The sequence below is a fragment of the Homarus americanus genome, unplaced genomic scaffold (genome assembly GCF_018991925.1).
Source record: "Homarus americanus isolate GMGI-L3 unplaced genomic scaffold, GMGI_Hamer_2.0 scaffold16712, whole genome shotgun sequence".
In the NCBI taxonomy this organism is placed as follows: domain Eukaryota; kingdom Metazoa; phylum Arthropoda; class Malacostraca; order Decapoda; family Nephropidae; genus Homarus; species Homarus americanus.
The window spans coordinates 1,088,227-1,109,327 of record NW_024757794.1 but is presented as its reverse complement, the minus strand read 5'-3'; the positions used below and the strand labels follow the sequence as shown (position 1 = coordinate 1,109,327).

The 21,101-nt window shown below is 37.8% G+C and overlaps 3 protein-coding genes across 10 annotated transcripts in view; 1 reads left to right on the top strand and 2 right to left on the bottom strand.

The window, feature by feature from the left end:
* The window catches only part of LOC121857797 (GRIP and coiled-coil domain-containing protein 2-like), a 33,640-nt gene extending 28,932 nt beyond the window's left edge, over window positions 1-4,708 (bottom strand). For 3 of the 5 annotated variants that reach the window (XM_042354015.1, XM_042354018.1, XM_042354016.1), the window contains exons 1-4: window positions 4,623-4,708; window positions 2,140-2,314; window positions 1,584-1,723; window positions 572-799 (exon numbers count right to left, since the gene is read on the bottom strand). In XM_042354015.1, coding sequence (XP_042209949.1) covers window positions 572-799; window positions 1,584-1,723; window positions 2,140-2,314; window positions 4,623-4,625 — 546 coding nt within the window. In that variant the 5' untranslated portion in view covers window positions 4,626-4,708. The remainder of the gene's footprint in view (window positions 1-571; window positions 800-1,583; window positions 1,724-2,139; window positions 2,315-4,622) is intronic. The other 2 variants (XM_042354017.1, XM_042354019.1) reach the window with 2 other exon arrangements.
* A 3,624-nt stretch (window positions 4,709-8,332) lies between these two features.
* On the bottom strand, window positions 8,333-13,714 carry LOC121857749. Its single transcript, XM_042353881.1, has 5 exons — window positions 13,521-13,714; window positions 11,743-11,814; window positions 10,266-10,328; window positions 9,781-9,936; window positions 8,333-8,672 (listed from the first exon to the last, which is right to left on the bottom strand). Exons 1-5 carry the CDS (start codon window positions 13,614-13,616, stop codon window positions 8,535-8,537), a joined length of 525 nt encoding a protein of 174 aa, XP_042209815.1. The 5' UTR covers window positions 13,617-13,714; the 3' UTR covers window positions 8,333-8,534.
* Window positions 13,715-14,762: 1,048 nt separating this feature from the next.
* LOC121857747 (transmembrane protein 17-like) lies at window positions 14,763-21,101 on the top strand. 4 transcript variants are annotated; one of them, XM_042353879.1, is made up of 5 exons: window positions 14,763-15,373; window positions 16,264-16,484; window positions 16,896-16,999; window positions 18,136-18,249; window positions 19,931-21,101. In XM_042353879.1, exons 2-5 carry the CDS (start codon window positions 16,373-16,375, stop codon window positions 20,171-20,173), a joined length of 573 nt encoding a protein of 190 aa, XP_042209813.1. In that variant the 5' UTR covers window positions 14,763-15,373; window positions 16,264-16,372; the 3' UTR covers window positions 20,174-21,101. The 4 variants fall into 4 exon arrangements, with proteins under 4 accessions (XP_042209813.1, XP_042209812.1, XP_042209811.1 ...); XM_042353878.1 differs by having other exon boundaries at window positions 14,763-15,700; XM_042353877.1 differs by having other exon boundaries at window positions 14,765-14,968.

Here is a 21,101-nt window from a genome sequence, read left to right as displayed (position 1 = left end):
CACCAGCACCCCACGGATCACCAAGTATTGCCAGGTAAAATTGCGAGTACGAGAGCAAGGGTGGGGTCGATGCATCTTTGGCTGACTGTACAAACCCTAGTACAGCCTATGCATAAATGTAAACTATTCCACAGGAGCCCTTATTTCATCAAGATGGGTTCAATCAAACCCTTCAAAACCCTCTTGGGTATCGTCCTACAGGTCGACTGTGCAAGAGATGTAGAACACACAGACATACCTTTCTATCCATTATCTACAAGGCTTTACTTCTACAATATACAAGGCAAGTTTTGTTAGATTACAGAGCACAAAACCACATACAACTTCTTGTGGACTGCTGCTGTCATGAAAATCTACCAAGTACCAGTGAATAAGGTTACTATACAACAAAATCAATGGGTGGTATTAATGCACTGGTGGATGTGGTATGTCTGTACCAGTTGTGCACTACTTTAAAGAAGATATTACCTCTAATTTTATTGCTGAACATCACTAAAGCTACTACTCTACCTTTTCTACTCCCATATCAATTCAGAACAACATGCAAATTTAATTAACTAACTGTACAGACCTCTAAAGCAATTCTTTCTGTATTCCATGCATGTTCTAGAAGCTCTGATTTCTTAGCAGCAGAAATCTGGAATTCTTTCAATTTTTTTATGTTCCTCATATTATCCTCTGCTAACTGAGAATTTTCACCCTCTAGATGGTTTCTATCCATGACTAAGTCTTGTTCTATTGCCTGAAGAGATTCCACCTCACTAGAAGAAACCTTTAACTGCCTCTGAAGACTCTCAATCTGCCAATGGTAAAGTGCTGCTTACTCAAGTCATCAATTATACAAATGAAATTCATAAAACAGTATGTATACAGTACTATACCAAACTAAAATTTATCACACAGCTACTGGAACCTGCCTCATAATAAAGCTCCAAATCATGCACTGTACTGTAATGTACTGTATTACCAAACACCATTAAGGGGTCAAATCTGGGGTTTTAACTTTTGACACAATATTGGTTTTGAACTTTTGTATACTGTACTACAGTACAGGCAGTCCACAATTTATGAAGATCCACATGGACAGGCATCTTAGGGCTTTTTCTAATGAACCAAGTCAGTTTATAAACAATTAAACAAAATCAACATATAATAATGTACTGTACAGTAATGAGAGTGGTTAACTAAGATTTAAATAAAACACTAGAATATATGCAGTGTTTCAGTTATCATGGCTCACAGGTGAAGTAGTGGCAAGACTGTGGGAATGCTGATGTGTTTAGCATCTCAATTAATATTTACTGTATTTTTTTCACTTTCAAGTCCTTTCTTGCAAAAGTAGAAGGAAGTTAGAAGAATTATCAGAGAAACAACCTGTCATACATACAGTACAGGTACATTAATACTAATTTAATAGAATTGTTTACTTATGGTTTTCCTCTTGTACAAGAAGGCCCCCAAATACTGCACCTATTGACTTAATCCACCAGCATTACACTGTCATTTTATTATACAGTAATGTACAATCTTTGTCAAACTGAAACATTAAAATGAGTGAAGTAACAAAAGAGTCAACCACTTACCTTGGTAGTAAGAGCCACCTTTCCTTCTGTCAGGTTGGCCACCATCTCCCTCAAAGCATCAGCCTCTTCCCCAAGCTTTTGGTTTGCCACCTCAGCTTGCCTTGAAGCAAATTTTACCTGTTTTAACTCAGCAGCCATTTCTATTTGATGAGAAAAATAATCATGTTTGCATTTTTCACTTCTAAAAACAACAAATGAACACTATATACAGTATTTAAAACTAATTTTTCCTACAGTTCAAAGCAGTGACCTCTCAAATTCCAAACTTATTTGTACCCAAAATAATTTTTTACTGCTCCCTTGTTAAGATTGTATGGATAGTTCAGTTTAAATGCATGGCTACCCTTATCAAACCAAGAAAAAATAAATTACTGTAGCTACTTTAAATCAATAAATGCAGAGAGGTAATTAAGTGTTAAAGTAGTCAGAACAATACTTTCAGGTGGTTTTGTCCACTACTGAACAACCAATCTCAAAAGAAATAATAATCAACTTCATAAGGAAAATCTTAAGGCCATTCTCCTTGATGGCAATAATTCAACCTACTCGGTCTTACCATCTTTGGCAGACTTGGCCTTGTGAGCAAGAGTCAACAAGCTCCGACATTTTGTTATGAGTTCCTCTCGTGTCAGCTTTTCCAAACCTCCTCCTCCTCCTCCTGCAGTAGGTCGACTAGGTGCCTTATCTTCACCTTGACCCCCATTGGGAGTGCTGATATTACCATTACTCTCCTGTAAAAACACAAAATCATATGTAAATTAATCATTTATACACTGTAAAATACTTCACCCTTTCAAGCCCTACCCAACTTAATACAAGATGGCCAGACACATTATCAAATACTGTAAGTAGCACCATAATTATAGTATCGGTAATTTTTTTTTTTTTTTGCCTGTAAAGGATGACATGAAACTGCAGCCATGTGATCAGTGTTTGAAGTGTTTTTACCCAGTTATTTCCCTCTTCTTTCAAGACCTGCTCCGTCATTTTAATTTTAGTTTAACCTTTTACCATTAATATCTCGGGTGCCATATGACCTTGGCTGTTGAGGTGCTAAAATAATATTTATAATCATTCATTCATGCCCTGCCCACTAACAAGTAATTAATGATCAAAGGCTAGGCTAAAAAGAAACAAATAACTACAATGTTGTCACTTCAATTTTATTATTCTGTATCATCCAAGCATCTCCGGAAAATTTGGTGCAATATCATAAATTCCTTTTGGTGCTATAACAGTCTCCTCCACCTTTACCCAAAGCCCTGCTCACTTTTGGCAACCAATACTGTTAATAATTGGGGAGGAAGATCATATCTCCATAATAAACCATTTCAAATAGAAATGAAGGTCAGATTCATATGCAATACGATCAGTGGCCACTTGTGAAAAATAAAATGGAGGGACTGCAAGCCTCACACAACAGTAGGATACACAAATTTGACCTACCTCAGGTATGAGTTGTAGTTGATGTCCACGAATTCCCAGGGCATGGTAGTAGTGTTGGTGGTGATGGACCAGTATTAATTGAAAATAAAGTCGGCGTGTCTGCTCTTCGATGTAGCAAAATTTCTGATAAACACTGATGTTAAACTGGCGTGTATATTCTTTGTTCCTGCTTGTACTGTTCTGTTGAATGGATAAAACTGGTGTAGGTCTTCCTCTTGCTTTGATTTCAGTCTTTTCATTTAATGTCAGCTGGGAAAAGTTGATGTTTTGCAAATACTTCACTCGATTTTCCATCGTCAAAGGGTAATTAAAGAAAGCACGATTTAACCACACCGTCCACACGCAATGTAAACACGTTGTACGAGACTGAGCTGCTTCAAGTGCAGCTCATTGTGCGGCGGCGGCGCCAATTAATAACAGACATCAATCGTACAGCATTGACAGCAACTATGAAAGTAACTTAAATTTTGGTCTGATTTTAATGAAAATTCACTTAGCAACGTATTGAAAATAATTAAATAACATATAAAATGATATATTTGTTGGTAGTGTATTATTCAGCTGTCTCTCTAAAGGAATCATACGCCTGGCAGTGGGTGTCTGGGGGGACTGCAGCTCTGCAGCCCTATGCACGAGCCGCCACTGAACACGATGAAAAACATTATAAAAACTTATTTTCCATTGTAATTTCTGTGCATGGCAACTTCTAAATATTAACCTAACTGGTAGCTGCTCAACACCAACTGAAAAGTTTTAAAAGTAAAAAGTAAAGCAAATGTTTTGTTCAAGAACTTGGGTCAAGTGACCCAAAAGGCTGTTTCACACCGGAGGCAATGGTAACTACACTGCAGATGGAAATTACGTGGCTTTGAATTGCTTCTGCTGTTTTTCAATGAGGCTGATCAGACAGAATGCGATTGTACATATCCAACACGTGCATCAGATATATAGGTACCACCCCATATTGCCTCCTTCGCAATTTATTCTCGGCGTGGCTTCACCGCTCATACACACTAGAGCATTTTGGCAGTCTGGAACTGACAGTTGAGAGAGATGGCAGCTATCACCCTGCTTCAGGCCTTGGGGCTTATGGACTGTCTGTATTTTGTATCTATTTTTTTTTTTATATCCTTTTCAATTTTTAATATTACTTCATTGAACTGAGCATGAGACAATCTGAAATATTATCAAAACTTTTCTTCATCAACGTAAAGCTCCTGCACAAGATGGTGGTATTCGCCAAAATTTGTTCTTTTCACACTTGTTTAATGTATCCACTTTTTTCTTTTCTTAAGACATTCCTAGAGTCAGCAGTAAAAATTTTTCCTCCTCTTAAAACCACTGTGCACTGCCTTCCACCTTGACTGATACAACAACACTGAGTCTCTTGTAATACCCGGGGTGAACAACCATGGGGTCCAGTGTAAGCGGCACACAACTATCACTCCTCCACTAACACCCTCCACAACATATACAAATCAAATAAAATTATATTCAAAACTACACACCTACCTCAGCACAAGTACGAAATGTTTATATACTTGAACAATTAAATTACAACCCTCCTCCCCTAAACAAAGAAGAGATAGTTACCATGGAGTACTTCAGGTCCAGCTCTCCCCCTCGGCTGACATATCTGTTTACGTGGGATACACAGGTCGGTTACACACGTGATGGCCGCCGTCATCTGTAGAAAACGGGTGTTTCTTTATCATCAACTATTTTAATATATTTACTTACGTTATTTACCTAATGGTCACCCACAAGAGGTGGCCACACTTAGGTAAAGAGGCCAGTGGTCTGTGTAGGATTCCGCCAGTGTTCTTGATAATTGTTCAAGGGCTGATTAAAGCCCAGCAGGGTTTCCACTAAAATAATTCTTTAACCCCGACCTCTGTGTGAATTACCCCAAACTTCCCTAAATTACACACACACACACACACACACATATATATATATATATATATATATATATATATATATATATATATATATATATATATATATATATATATATATATATATATATATATATATATATACTGTACAGTATAGCCTATATATAGTTGAAGTCCCCCATGATAAGGAGGTGGCTAGGGTTGAGCATTGCCGCGTTGTTTATTAAGGTTCTTAAGTTCCTTTGATTTAGTGGGCCACAGTTTGGGGATCTGTAGATACACCCGACGATAAGTAAGTCCCCCCCCTTTAATTTAATTTTACACAACTTGGACTCTTCAAAAATATCATCTCCCTGTACCCTCGCCTGGCTGGCTCCAAGGTTTTGCCTAGCATAGATAACCACACCCCTCTTGCAAGTTTCTTGAGAAAGGTTCGTAAATGAGTCATATCCAGCAATACTGAACGCACATTCCTCTGGGTCGATTCTCCTGTTCTTGTACAACAGTTCTAAAACACCTACAATATCGGGTTGGTGTACTCTTAGTAGTGTTTCAAACTCCTCTCTCTTATCAAGGAACGTGTCAGTATTGGTGTACATTACATTCAAGCCAGAATTTGCTCTCGGTAACGTCTCTGCTCTTAGTAGTAACCCCCCCCCCCCTCTCCATTCTCATTAGCTGCAGCATTTGCCAAGTACTGTACGCTGTAAGTTGCAGGGTGTGGTTAGAACCATGTCATTGTTTACACGGCGCTCTCCTCCTTCAATATCATGAAGTGTAAGAGGATGTACCTGGAATGTACAAACGGTAAGGAGGCGTATCATGTCCCAATGGGACGAAGAAACTGCATTATTGAGACTGAATGAGAAAAGGACCTGGGCGTGAATGTTGACAATGAACTGAAGTTCTCAAGCCATTGTGAGAAGGTGAATCAAGCAACTAAATTATTAGGTCTTATAAGAAGGTCAGTCAGATATTTAGATGGTCCATGAGGTGCTTCCCCGCCTGGAGTACTGTCACCCCGCCTGGTTCCCGAGATATGCTAGAGACTATCAGTTGATTGAAAATGTCCAAAGGAGGGCCACCAGACTGGTGCTTGCATTTCACCACCTCAGCTACCCAGAGAGATTAGAACGCCTTTCAATTGCCGAGCTTATACTACAGACGGGCAAGGGGTGATCTAAATGAGGTGTATAAACATATCAGTCAATGTCCATACCTGGAGCTGGCGAACGCTTGTCCCACAAGGGGTCACAGCTCAAGGTTGAGGAAGCCACAAGTCCTGACAATTGTGAGGGCAAACTTTTTCAGAGAGAGAGTTGTGCGCTCTTGGAACAATCTGCCAGTGTTGTGACCGCACCGAGTGTGAGCTGTTTCAAGACCAGACTTGACTAGCACTGGAGCAGGTTCAGATACATTCAGAAGCTAGTGCATGCCAACAGTGCGTAAGAGACGTGACCGACCGCCCAAGTGGCTAACAAGCCGATCAGTGGTGAAAAGGATAAAAGAAAAAAAAGTAAAAGAAACTCTTCATATGAAAAATGGAATCACCTGTGATGAAATGAATGTGAAACTTTATTATTCTTTGTGAAAGTTATCTCTGTTGCACAGTAATAGAACCAAAATATTTCCTTTGCAAGACTTAATGTATATTTTACAGCAACAGAACCCAAAACATTTTTCTTTGTGAAGTATAGTCTCAAGTTCACAGCAATAAAACCGAAAGATTGTATACATTGTAATCTACCAAGCAACTAAAGACAGAAATTTTCCTGTCAGGGTTACATGCATTTTACATATAAACTGTGGTTCATTATATTGAGATATATACATATATATATATACAGTGGGGTATGCTATAACGAATCTAATTGGTTCTAGAACCTTGTTCGTTATAGCATTCGTTCGTTATAGGATTAATCCGTTCCAGGCCCCCAAATACAACCACTTAACACTGAAAAATATAATATAAAATTGTAAAAAAGTGCATAAATATGCATCTAAACCCCTGAAATAATGAGTATCATTAATACTTGTAATAAAAAAACAATAAATTAGTAAAAAAAAATAAATAAATAAAATAAATAAATAAATAAATAATGTTCGTTGTAGGAGTTTCGTTCGTTATAGCATTCTCAATTTTATAGGTAAAACCGTTCGTTATAGGAATATTCGTAGTAGGATCCGTTCGTTATAGCATACCCCACTGTATATATATATATATTTACATATATATATATATATACTGTATATATATATACAGGTTGACAATCCCTTACCCAAAATCCTTGGGGCCAGAGGAATTTCGGATTTCGTAATTTTTCGGTTTTCAGAATGGTTAATTATTTTTTTGTTTTAATGTGTATTAGCCCACCTGGGCATAGATCACTGACCCACATCAGGGCCTGGGGGGGGGGGGCGAAAATATAATAAAAATAATAATAATAATAATAATAATAATAATTCATAGGTCTAGGTTGTGTTTCTCACTTTTGATCTTTTTTTCAATCTTGTATTTCTTTATTATTATTATTTTTAGTTGTAGTAGTATTTTATTATTACAGTATTCCTGTATTATTGTTATTTTTATTAATTTTATTATTATATATTATTATTATTATTATTAATGTTATATTATTTTATTTTGGTGTATTTTTATTAAAATTTTTATTTACTATGAATAATTATTATTATTATAATTATTATTACTATTATATTTTCGCCCCCCAGGCCCTGATGTGGGTCAGTGATCTATGCCCGGGTGGGCTAATCCCTATTAAAAAAAAAAAATTGCCCCACAAAAAAAAACTTTTGGTTTTCAGAATTTCGGATAACCTTTTATGGTGCAGTCATTGCCTTAATCACAAATTTGAAAATGTACAACGGGCAATAGCTGAATAGGACCTCAATTTGTTAAGTGTTGCATGTGGTTAGCTTATTTAACCTGTTTGTATAACATGGCATATCACACCAACAAAGTTATTACCGTAAACCTGTGTCCTTGATAGCATTAATATTTCCAAGAATGAGTCAACATTTTTATATGATATGAAAACTAAAAGAACTGGGTTTTAGTACAACAATATTTTACACCCATACACACTCTTTTGGATTTTTAAAACAAATAAAAAACTCGTGACATTAAAAGGCAGCTGAATTCTTTAAATTAAATTTTTACAAGCAAAAAATTGAAGCAGCTTTGAAGATGAGGTAAATGTATTACTGTATACCTCTCCTCCACCCATGCAAGTTCTTATAAGAAGTCCATGAATAACAGCATCCAGCCAATATGCCTGTGCTTGATATAAGTTCCTGGTTCTGCCCTTGTTATCCTCATGCAAATACAGTACAGTATTAGTTAAATAGGAATTATACAGAATATATTGGGGAAAAGAAAGAGTGTAATAATTTCTTTGATAACATTTATGTACATGTCTCCAACACAAGACAGCACAGTAACCCAATATGTTATAAAAACTCAACAAAATATAGTTATTTCATGCAATAACTGATGTATAATAAGTGGTAATTGTTTAAAAGTGAAGGCAATTAACAACAATAAAAATAAGGCAATGATGGTAACCATCAACAAAAGTATGTAGCTTTGCTACTCTTGCAGTTGTGAGCTGGGAGCATCAGTAACTTCACCAGTACTTGTGAAATAATCCTCAGCATGAAAAATTTTTGGCGGTTGAAAGGAGAGCTGTGATGATGTTGGGGTTCTGATGGGAAGTTGATCTTTTTTCTGAAAAAATGGGACAAAAAGGTTTAATACAACCATAACACTTACAATATGACTTATACTTATATCAGGAAGACTTCTTAAATTGGATTCTGTATTAGAAGTGGTGCCAATACTGTATAGTATACATGTACTCCTCGACTTACGACCTACTCGACTTACGACAACCCGGACATACGACCGCCGTAGTTGTATAAAATAATTTTCAATTACGTATTTTCTAGTCCCGAAACGTTTCCGTCCTGTACGACAGTGTGGGCTGGGCCGCCTCGTGGTGTACAGCATCCACGCCGTAGCCTGCTCAGTTGGTGTTTGGCCGTTGTTGTTGTTAGTGATAGCGCTGTGAACTGAAAATTTTTTTGTTTCTAATTCCCTTTAAAATAGCTGGCAAGCGTAAAAGTGAGAGTTCTCGTGGTGCTGATAAGAAAAGGAGACAGTCAATTACTTTTGAGATGAAAATGAAAATACTAATGTAATATGAAAATGGAAAAACGGTAGCAACCATTACAAGCGACCTTGGCTTCTCTCACTCGACGATATCAACAATTTTGAAGGACAAGGCAGAGGCATTTGCTACTATTAATAAGGGGAAGCAAATGTTTGAAGAAATGGATCAAAATGTTGAGGGTTTTGCAAAAGTTGACGGACTGATCCAAGATGCACTTGCTTGCTACAGGGAGATTTACAATAAAAAGAAAAGGCAAACTGTGCAGTCTAAATTGGACATATATTTTAAGAAGTCCCCCACTGCTGTCTCCTCACGCCCCATCACTGCTGCCTCTTCACTCCCTAAAGATGATCCAATACCTTCAACATGCAAGTATGTTAGCCTGTCTGAAGAAAGCAAAATTGATGACCCACCCAGCCCTGTCTCCTCCTCTGCTTCATCCAATTAATGTAGTCTCCATGTTTAATTAAAAAATTGAGGCCCTGTGTGCATTCAGGTGACTACATTATTGATTACTTTTACTGTACCGTATTTAATTTTAGAATTTCTATGTATTATTTTCGCATTTTCGACTTACGACCTGGTCGTCGGTCCGGAACCCCGTTGCATGTCGAGGAGAGACTGCAGTCTAAATTAAATAAATGGGAACAAATGGTAACTCACAAAGAAAAGTGGTCTTATGACTGTTGTAAATCCATGACTAGAGCCTATGTCTGTCTCAGCTTGGCTTACACAAGTCTCCATCTTAACCAGGTCTTCTTTAACATGTTTCACTAATATTTCCAAATGGTCAATACTCTGGAATGTGCGTTGCAGTGCCTAAAATTAAAAAAAATTAAAACTTATGAATATTCTGAACAAAAACCTATCAAGATCGATACTGTCCACCTACTGTACTTCTATCAAGTTATATTAAATCCACAGTAAAGTCTGACCTTGAAGTTCTGTATGTAAAATTAAGTACGGTACTGTAAACATAATACAGTACCTTTCAATATTTCATTAAAGAAGTGAGTAACAATTTTTTGTAGGAAAAATACTGACACTCAAAATGTCATCAGACAGATAGTGATTAACTACAGAATTCTGGTGTTACCAACTGTACACACAATATATTATTCATCAAGATGTGGATGCATCTTCTTTACCTGATAATGTGAGTACACCTGAGGTACCAGGACATCTAGTGTGTGTCGACTCTCACTGCGAGTCTGAGTGAGAGAAAAAAAATGACAGTGCAGTACTTGCAACATTATTTACTAGAGACATGAAATGTTATTGTTATCATAGATGCAAATAAAATACTGTACAGTTGCCCACATGTGTTTGTATACACCTTAAAGGTTACTAAGCCCAAACTGGTCTGGTAACCCTGCTCAACTGCATGTCCAAACAAACAGTAAAGCTCAACTCTATCCCTTCCCCATGACTCCACATTCCTCCCTCCCTCCTAATTCGTGGCTCCACGATGTACAGTATTTCCATCACCCCACTGTTTGTTTCAGCCGTAATAACCATCTGACAGTTGATGGCCAGCAATTCAAAACAATGATGACGACCTCACTGTGTCTATACAGTCCTCTGGGATTGCCCATTACTCTTATGTATATATCCTTGTTATTAATCCTGTAATTGTCAATATTCATACAGTATTATTATTATTTTTTTTTTAATTTTATTACTTCATCATCAAAACTTATACTGTATAACAAGAAACACCCATGACAATATATCCCTGCAACTGTGATTTATCAAATACAAAAGAATTTAAATATTGCAAAAATGAGCTAAGAGGGTGGCTATGTATTTAGAGTATTGGTGAAGCTTTGCATAAAGGTACGCTGAGATGGTTTTGGTATATGGGTCTTTAGGTGCATGAATCTAATTGTTGTTGGGACGAGAATGACCTGGTGAGAGGAAATAAGAAATGACATTAGTTAAGAACCTGATGAGAAAAGGATACGGGTAACTGTGGCTGTAAAACATTGATGATGCTGTGTTAGTGAAACAAACCAAACATTACCAATATGTTAGAGGAACAAACCAAACATTACAGGAACCTACTGTATGGAAGAATGCCATTACAAAATCATGTTAACCATGAGTATCTTAAATGCAAGAGGCAGGAAACAGTAATAATTGTGGTTGTAAATAATAGTAATTTGTGGAAATTTACTGTTTGTTACCCCACAAGAGAATTTTGGAAGCTTGATGCGTCACTCAAGGTGGAGATATAAAATTTGTACTTTCGAAGCATTTCAACTTTATAATGATGAATTCTTGAGGTTTGACTGTACAGTACACTATATTTATTTTTGTCAGCCAAGAACCTTTGCCAATACATTATTACATTTCATTTAGTATAGAGTAAATTGTAGATAACTTATGGGGTTATCTTGTCAGACAGGAACCCCATTTTCCCATAGGGCCTTTGACTCCCCTTATGCAGAAGCATCACCCATGGGGTTCCAGGAATATAACCCCTGCAAACAGTGAAATGTTACTGCACTGCATTTCACAGAACACTGCAGAAAAATCTAAATAACTTACTATGGCTTCAAGTTTCAATTCAACCATCAAATCACTGAATAAAGATAATGTAAATCAACTTTGACTTATGCTCACTCTTTCAAGAAGACTTCCATATTCTTCTAATCTCGTCAACATCGACTCCAGTTCATGATCAAGAGCGGCTCTCTGTAAAAAATAATAATAAGAAGAATATTAAAAATAACAATAAACACAGTAATAATAATAACAACAATACTTGTAGTACATTAATATTTTTTCTTTGTTACCGTACTAGCCTTTTCCTACTGTAATACTGTACAGGGTAACTGGAGACAAGGGGAAAATAACTGTATTCCTGCCTTCAATGTCATTCATTCACTCTTACTACTGTATAGACATACAGTACTGTATTCTCCTATGTTATTATATTCCCATTCAACAATAAGGTTCTAAGACGTATTATTTTACAAAATGTAATGAAGTGGAACCTCACTACAGCACTTTTTGACCCGAATGGGCAGTTTTTCACTTTTGAGGGCCTAAGTGAATGCTCCAACTCAAAGTATATTCAGTATGTCTCCTACATCATTTCTTGTATATTTATCAGTTCATGTTTTACAATTGTCAATTCAGATTGCAAAATGTCATTTATCAGCCTTCACCACCAACTGAAAATACTGGGTTACTTACATTGGCATGAACCTGACTGTCTGATTGCCACCCATTCTCATTTCCAAGTGTTTGCGCGGTGAAAGTATCATAACCAAACAGGTGTGTTATTGCGTAAAGCTCCACTATCTGCTGATATTATTAGGAAAAGTTTATCTAGCAATCAACCCTACCAGTGTTCGGTAAATTTTTACTTTAGGACATGAGTCCCTAGGAGTTGACCAATACGTTTTTCCAGTGTATTTTGGTGTGTTTTAAATGAATCTCACCTTTATTTTTCGTGGAAAGTGCTAGTTTTTGCCCCCCCCCCCCCACCCCAACAATAATGGGGGAGAGCCTGGGAAATCGGGGTTTTTGGGTGGGGGAGAAAACGAAAATGAGTCATCTGACCTAACAAAACCTAATCTAACTCCTAGCCAGGGGCTACACCCCCGGACCCCCGGAAGGTCTAACCTGACCCCTAGCCAGGAGCTCTGCCTCCAGACCCCTGGTAGGCCTAGCTTAAACTAACCTTAATGTTTCATTAGTTAAAAACTTTGCGGCGCGTCATGTCCGAAAGTACAATACCTTAGTTAGAAGTGGAAGGACCAGGGATACGTAAGAATTGGATAGAATAATCGTACAATTGAAATCGTACCCAGGCTGCTTCCTTTGAAAAAAATCAAATGTGATTGGTCGAAAAAAAATTGGCGTGATGATATCGATACCTCATTGGTCACGACTGGATGACGTCAGTCAATATTGCTCATGCATGATGTGCTGATAACATCTCCTCACAGACGAAGACTGAAAACTACTTAAAATCAATTAGATTCAATTGCGTCGCTATTATCCATTTCCGCAATGTATATATGGGGGGTTCAAAATGCCCAGACTAGCGAGATCTAAATGATTCAGTAGTTTATAATACCCAGTATTCTTAAGAAGTAAGGTAACTTATCCCCACCTACTCGTGCAAGGTTAGCTAAGGTTTGTTTGGTATTATTTTTTAGCATTTTACCCCATTCATTCATAAACAGTGGTGTTACTACGTCTGGAGGCGCGGGTTACCATGGGGTGTAGGAACACATTTCCACAACTGTACCATAAAGTATGTAGACTAGCTTTCTCTGTGCACAAGAAAGATGTTTTATTCTACCTATTACATACAAATAGAAGACATTGAAACACGACCACATAACCCTGCACCAGTAACCCCCCAAAACGTATAGTAGAGTACTGACTTGTGGTGAAGCATCAACTTCACAATAGGAGGCGTAATCATCTGCAGTTTGTCTCAGTAACTGCTCTCTCTTATCTGTATCATAATCACCAGACATTGTTAACTTTAAACTATTAAGGTCAAATGCCTTCTCCCACCCACGGACGAGTTATGTTGTATTTATCAGCTGATTTTTGTCACGTTTTCTTCTCCACTGTTAACTTTCAAAGAAAACGTTTATTGAACATAACATATTTAAGTAACATGTAAAACGTCTCATGATCTTAGAAAGGTTATTCATTAAAGGTCAACGCCACTGCAATTATGGTGAATAATAATAATAATAATAATAATAATAATAATAATAATTATTTAGTAAATTTCAGAATTGTAATTAGATAAGCTTGTAGTTATATATAAACTATGCATACTTCACCCGATAGAGAGGGTCCTTTGGCGAGGCTCAGGGTTGCTCTCTGCAGGGGTCAAGTGGCTCAGGGTTGCTCTCTGCAGGGGTCAAGTGGCTCAGGGTTGCCCTCTGCAGGGGTCAAGTGGCTCAGGGTTGCTCTCTGCAGGGGTCATAGAGGCTTAGGGTTGCTCTCTGCTCAGGGTTGCTCTCTGCAGTCATAGAGGCTCAGGGTTGCAGGGGCTCAGGGTTGCTCTCTGCAGGGTCAAGTGGCTCAGGAATCAGTTGCTCTCTGCAGGGGTCCAAGGTTCTCTGCAGGGTCTCAGGGTTGCTCTCTTCAGGGTCATAGAGGCTCAGGGTTGCTCTCTGCAGGGGTCATAGAGGCTCAGGGTTGCTCTCTTCAGGGTCATAGAGGCTCAGGGGCAGGGGTCTGGCTCAGGGTTGCTCTCTGCAGGGGTCAAGTGGCTCAGGGTTGCTCTCTGCAGGGGTCAAGTGGCTCAGGGTTGCTCTCTGCAGGGGTCAAGTGGCTCAGGGTTGCTCTCTGCAGAGGGGTCAAGTGGCTCAGGGTTGCTCTCTGCTCTCTGCAGGGGTCAAGTGGCTCAGGGTTGCTCTCTGCAGGGGTCAAGTGGCTCAGGGTTGCTCTCTGCAGGGGTCAAGTGGCTCAGGGTTGCTCTCTGCAGGGGTCAAGTGGCTCAGGGTTGCTCTCTGCAGGGGTCAAGTGGATTGGAAGTGTTTGAGAAGTTCAACGCAGTTCATTGTTTATGAAAAGTTTTGTTCGAGTTGAAACTACTCACACACAACTCAATTAAAAATGTGTCTTTTTAATTTAAATACCGTTATACATGATTGTTTCTGTGTTTTAGTGTACGCAATAAAACTAATATATCAGAATTCAATGGCAGGAGGATGGTTACCATGGTAACATCTGCTGGGATGATGTTTGTAAACAAAAGTTTGTGTTGATGTCCCGTGTGTTGGTGAGAGTGTGTGGTCAAACCCCGTGTAAAGTGAAGGAGGACAAGACAACGATAACACAACTAGGAAGGCAACTAGTTCTTGAATACGTAAATGTCAAATAAGAGTTATTGGTAAAGGTGGAACAGATGGCTAACCTAACAAACTTTGATATCTGGTACCAATGAAAGCAACTTTCTTAAAGTGGCAGGGTGGAATTTTACATATCAGTTGTTGCACTGAAACAAACAAAGAGCAGATGACAAGACTGAATATTTACAGTAAATAATTAATTTCTTTGCAGACAAAGAACAGTGTCATATGATCAGTTTTTCACCTTGTTTTACTCATCAATTTCCCTCATCTTTCATGCCTTAATTGTAGATAGAGGAAAACTAGAAAAAAAATTCTACTAATTAAAATAAAATGTTGCATCATTTTTATTACTTACTATCATCCTAGAGGAGGCACACACCATGTAAATGGTGTCATCTCTGGTCACCCTGCAAAATATGGTGAGTTTAGTACACGAGGTAGCTGCTGAGAATAGTGGGAGGCCAGAGTCACTACCAAGATCAGAGAAGTTACCAAGGACTATTTCCAGCTTGAAAGTCATATACACTAATACTGACAGTTTCCCTGATAAGAGAACAGGAGAATTGACCCGGAGGAATGTGAGTTCAATATACTGTGATGAATATGACTCATTTACAAACCTTTCTCTGGCAAGTAAAAGTAAAGAACATTATGGAAAAAAAATTAATTAAATCAAACAGCTCCTTCTGGTGTTAGCTGTCTGCTCCACTATTAGCAAAATGCATATGATAATTGGGTTAGATTAGGTGAGTTTAGTGCATGAAATTTTTCATATGTGATTAATGCCTTACTTTTATGATAACTGACGTCCATTGTCACTTCATAAGGAGACTTGCAATATGGTCCCTGTTTCTGAAGTAACAGATACAGTAGTATTTAGTACAGTATTCCCATAAGAAAAAATTACCAAAAGTGGCAGTATATACTGTTTATATAATTGTAAACTTTCACCAAAACATCACTAAATTATATACTGTATGTATGTCTGATTTTAACTGGAATGAAGCATTGAGCAATGTGCCTTCAAGTCTGTTAGTACGTGTAGTTAGTGGTTCATTCCTGTTAAAATCAGACATAGTCAACTGATGAATTTTTCTTAACTACCCTACTGGTCCAAGGGTGTGGAGAACATGGCCTACTTGATACTTCTTAGTTAAAGTCAGAGTAATTTTGTTGTTTTACTTCTGGATTTGTCTTCTATAAATTAATACAAACCATCTTAGTGATAGTCCTAAAGAAAAGCACAATTACCCTGTAATATAAGTTATTAAATTATACCACTTCCATAAGATTATGTCCAACTTTCAAGATTATGAAGTTGAATATGTAGCAGAGAACGAGATGAAACACCTTGCTGAATTACTGCCTGTGTCAACTGTTTCTTAATAACTGCCATTCCTGGCAATGAACCATACATCATGTCAAGAATTCAGGGGAATGCAAGGCGCCTTGTATCAAACACTGTTGAAACCTTAACAGGGAAATTTTTTCCTGGTGTTTCATTCAGTCAACTTGGTGACAGTTCATTTGGTAAGTCTTGGTTATTGGTAGTATTGTACTGTATATGAACTTTTGAACTGTTGCCTGCTGGTAACAGCAGTGTATGTGCATGTCTGGCCTGTTGGTGCATATCTTGGTTGTAGGTAGACAGCATCTGCATGCCTTAGCTGTAACCTGTAGGTCTACAATATGTGCATGCTTGGGTTGTAGGTAGACAATATGTATATGCTTGGGCTCCAGGTAGATAATACAGTATGTACAGTTGTCCACAGGATATTAGTTAAGTTCCGGACCATAATTAGCTACAATTATTTTGATGTGTTTAGTAATTTGGTTCTCGTTATAGTACTTAATCGTATTTTAACTGCCAAAGATGAATAATAGTAATAAGACATATGATTTACTGTTTATTATTAAATCCATTACTGTATTTATTTTCAGGAAATGAGGTAGTTTCAAGTCTCCCTCTCCAGATGGTTATATATTTTTCAGCACTCTTCTTTCCATGTTGGTTTATAACTTCACTGGTCATGATGATCTTAAAGGTAAGTATTGTATTGTACTGTACTTGAATTGTAATAAAAGTTACATTTTTGAAAGGCAACATATAAGACTCCTAGGTCAATCTTCAATATCTTATTACAGTCTCTCAGATTAGATGAAATATATGATGTACGAAAGAATGAACCAGTTAGATGATGACTCATAATAAGACGTAGTGTAATAGTAAACCAGGATGGTTCTTGTTATAACTGAAGACCTACTTAGTACTAGTACAGTACATAAAATTATTTCTTCATACTGTACTTATAAGTACTGTACAGTATATAAATTTGCACACACAAATGCCTCCTCAAATAGTCTCTCTACTTGTACAGTACCTACGGTACAGTCTGAGCCAAAAGTTAAGTTGCGAGACGGTCGACACCTTAACTTTTGATGGAAATAGTTGCATCCATGCTATAGTGTGGCTTGGTCAGCCATAAACTGAGTTGTATATCTGGCAGCGAAGATGGCAGGGCTTAGACAAAGCAAGCATATTTCACCCGCATCTGTTACCATATGAGCGCCATACTAGGGGGATACAGTATTCTTTTGTATTGTCCCCCTGGAGTGGAGTCAGGGGAATTGGAATTCTACAAAGTACTACAGTACTGTACTAGTGGGTTGGTAAGCATTAATTGCTTTCATATCATGTCATTAAAAATGTAGTAAAAGCTATTTTTTCAGCTTACAAATGAAGGAAGCAACTTAACTTTTGGCACAAACTGTACTTACCTCTCAGTTTTTTCATGTTATTTTTTTATATCTTATCCAATCCCAATAAAGAGTTAACTAGATTGTGGAAGTAGAGAATACATTTTGAATATGCATTACCTGTACTGTACTGTAATAAGTGTTACCCAGTGGCGTGTAATCCTAAGAAGTAAAGTAAGCATTGCTTACCCTATAAGATCTTTTTGCTTAGTTAACGTACAGTATTATTTAATTGAATACTATAGTATTCTCCAATTTTTTTTATTTAAGCCTTGGTGAATTTAAACCTCCTGTAATAGGAATCTGATTTTATTCAGCTCTATGAAGACCCCATACGCAAGTGATTAAATAGAAACTTCATTTATGCTATGTTAGATATCAAAAAAGTTGAAGACTGCTAAAAGCTACAATATGTTCTTCACAGTTTCAGCACATGTCAAATGTTTACCAGTTTGTTCTGGTTGCTATTTATGTTGCTGTACCCCTAATTGAAGTGATCCGGCTCTACATAGGACATGTTGGGAATCTTGAAGAAAAGGTTAGTGTTTTTGAGTCATTAAAGAAAGTGTAGAGTATGGTACTGCATAGTATTGGCAAAGTTTTGCATAAGGGAGGCTGAAATGGATTGGGCATGTGGAGAGAATGGATGAGACCATCTGGGTGAAGAGATGCTTTACTGTAAAGTCAAAATATGGAGGCACAGGAGAGCTAGGGGCAGGCCAAGAATGATATGGGGAGTGTTTGTAGGAAATAACATTAGAGTTAAGAACTTGAGAAGAGAGACTGCAAGAGACCATGCAGCATGAAAAGCTGCCAACAGATTACTGTGCCAAACCCGTGCAAGTGTGGAAAATGGCCATAGAACATTAATGATTATTTTTTGTGCATTCATGTGTGTGTGCATGCTTATGAGAGAAGTAGGGCCAACAGTAGTGAACAATGAAAAAGAGTACTGTACAGTACTCCCTCGCTTTAAATGAGAAACTCGTTCCTAAAAAATGGCATTAAATTGAACCTCATTTATCATGGTACAAAGGGGGATGTGTTCCAGACCTGGTCCCTAGACCCTGATACCAAACTACTTTTGCTCCAACTGACACACCATAAATAAATGTCAGAAAATATGTCTTATAAGGAGAGAACAATCTGTATCCACAGCATATACAAATTGGTGGTGTCTTGGAGTATTTTAGTGTATGTTGGAGTAATGCTTGTGTTGGAGCTGGAACACTGTGTGTTGGAGTGCTATATGTGTTAGAGTACTGTGTGTGTGTGTGTTGGAGTACTGTGTGTGTGTGTTGGAGTACTGTGTGTGTGTGTGTGTGTTGGAGTACTGTGTGTGTGTGTGTGTGTGTTGGAGTACTGTGTGTGTTGGAGTGCTGTGTGTGTTGGAGTACTGTGTGTGTGTGTGTGTGTGTGTGCACTGGTTGAGTGCTCTGTGTGTGTGTGTGTGAGGTGCTGCTGTGTGTGTGTGTTGGAGTGCTGTGTGTGTGTGTGTGTGAGAGTGCTGTGTGTGTGTGTGTGTGTTGGAGTGTGTGTGTGTGTGTGTGTGGAGTGCTGTGTGTGTGTGTGTGTGTGTGTGTGTGTTGGAGTGCTGTGTGTGTGTGTGTGTGTGTGTGTGTGTGTGTGTGTGTGTGTGTGTGTGTGTGTGTGTTGGAGTGCTGTGTGTGTGTGTGTGTGTGTGTGTGTGTGTGTGTGTGTGTGTGTGTGTGTGTGTGTGTGTGTGTGTGTGGAGTGCTGTGTGTGTGTGTGTGTGTGTGTGTTGATGTGCTGTGTGTATTGGAGTACAGTACTGTACTGTGTGTTGGTATATTACTTGTGTTGGAGTACTGTGTGTATATGTGCTGGAGTACTGTGTGTACCAGTATGTGTGTTGGAGTACTGTGTGTACCAGTATGTGTGTTGGAGTACTGTGTGTACCAGTATGTGTGTTGGAGTACTGTGTGTATGTATGCTGGAGTACTGCGTGTGCTGGAATCTTGTGTGTGTTGGAATACTGTGTGTGACTTGTATTTGGTGGGAGTTCCCATGATACAATCTTCCTAAGAGCAATGAGACGTTTACCTTGTTCTTGTTAAGTCGTTTAACTCTCAACTACACCATTCATATAGAATTTTTGGTATTAAAGATCAGTCATTTAACATTGAATTCATTTATAATGAAGTTTAAAGTGAGGGAGTACTGTACTGTATAACTATTTATAAAAATTCTTTTTGCAGGTCCCAGAGTTGGCTGGCAGCTGGTTATTAAGTCTTCTCCTACAGTTACCACTACTTCTTTTCTTAGTCTTAGTGCCTGGCACTTGGCCATTACCAATGGATTATGCTATCAATTGTATTTTTCTATTTTTTGTAATTTTACATCTAATTTTTGGCTACCGTGCAATCAAAATTACAGCTGCTCATCAAGCACGATTATATCACATGTATTTAGTAATGAGACAGATGCAAGATGAAGAATGACTTTTCCTGGAAGTAAAATCGGTAATCAATACTGTAAACTGTACGTATAACTTTGTTAAACTTTTCTTCTCAATTTATTTTGCATTTGCTATTGTTTCTCAGGCTGTAAAGGGTTAGTGACTGTATTAGCCATTATCCTTTTCTGGTGAATCATTACAAAATTATTTCAAACACAGTACCCTGTACAGTTACTTGCTTAATTTATCCCATACCTGAAGTCCCTTCATACCATACAATCTCTCCTCATATCCCCAAATTCTCTTGTAAAAATATAAATTAGTCAAAACATTGCTAAAAAATTCTACATGCTGATTTGACATCTGATAGCTTTACATTATTAAAATACAAATGAAAACTTGAGTGATCTTCAATAAATTTTCATTTTTTACATAGTTAAAATGAGAATTGACAAACAAAAATTATGTTTCGAAATATGATGAGCAGGACAGAAGGATATATACCCTGTACTGTACTAAGTCCAGGAACCAAGCAAAGTCAGAGGGTAGAAGGGCTGAAAAAGAGTTTCAGAGACAGATTGCAAGTGAGGTCAAGTCAAACCCAAAGGCTTTCTACCATTATGAAAAGTGGAAATTAAAGACACATGGGTGTGTTAGATCGGAGGCTTGAATTTTTTTTTTTTTTTTTTTTTTATGGGGATTAGCCCACCCGAGTGTGTAAATAGATTATTAAGTCCCAATGTCTTACTAACTGAAACCCTGACTGGTTGTTTTTATATCTACAGTAAACCCTCGATAACTCATCACATAGTATAGGGCTCTGGCCTTGCCAAGATCCCAAATTCTGACTTATTGAGGCACTTCTCCCGCTACAAAAGTACAATAAAAAATTATCGACCCATATATGTGTACATGTAATAACTAAATGTAAAAAAGTAACACTTAGCAGCAAACAGGTGAAGAATGATGCA

What these genes read in the sequence shown, in the direction of transcription:
- LOC121857747 (XM_042353879.1), top strand. Translation starts at nt 16,373, where the DNA reads ATGTCAAGAATTCAGGGGAATGCAAGGCGCCTTGTATCAAACACTGTT. An exon ending in ACTTGGTGACAGTTCATTTG is followed by an intron (nt 16,485 to 16,895) that starts GTAAGTCTTGGT and finishes ATTTATTTTCAG; the next exon opens with GAAATGAGGTAGTTTCAAGT. An exon ending in TTGGGAATCTTGAAGAAAAG is followed by an intron (nt 18,250 to 19,930) that starts GTTAGTGTTTTT and finishes TTCTTTTTGCAG; the next exon opens with GTCCCAGAGTTGGCTGGCAG.
- LOC121857749 (XM_042353881.1), bottom strand. Translation starts at nt 13,616, where the DNA reads ATGTCTGGTGATTATGATACAGATAAGAGAGAGCAGTTACTGAGACAA. An exon ending in AGGTGTACTCACATTATCAG is followed by an intron (nt 9,937 to 10,265) that starts GTAAAGAAGATG and finishes TTTTAATTTTAG; the next exon opens with GCACTGCAACGCACATTCCA. An exon ending in TCATAAGACCACTTTTCTTT is followed by an intron (nt 8,673 to 9,780) that starts GTGAGTTACCAT and finishes CCATTTTTTCAG; the next exon opens with AAAAAAGATCAACTTCCCAT.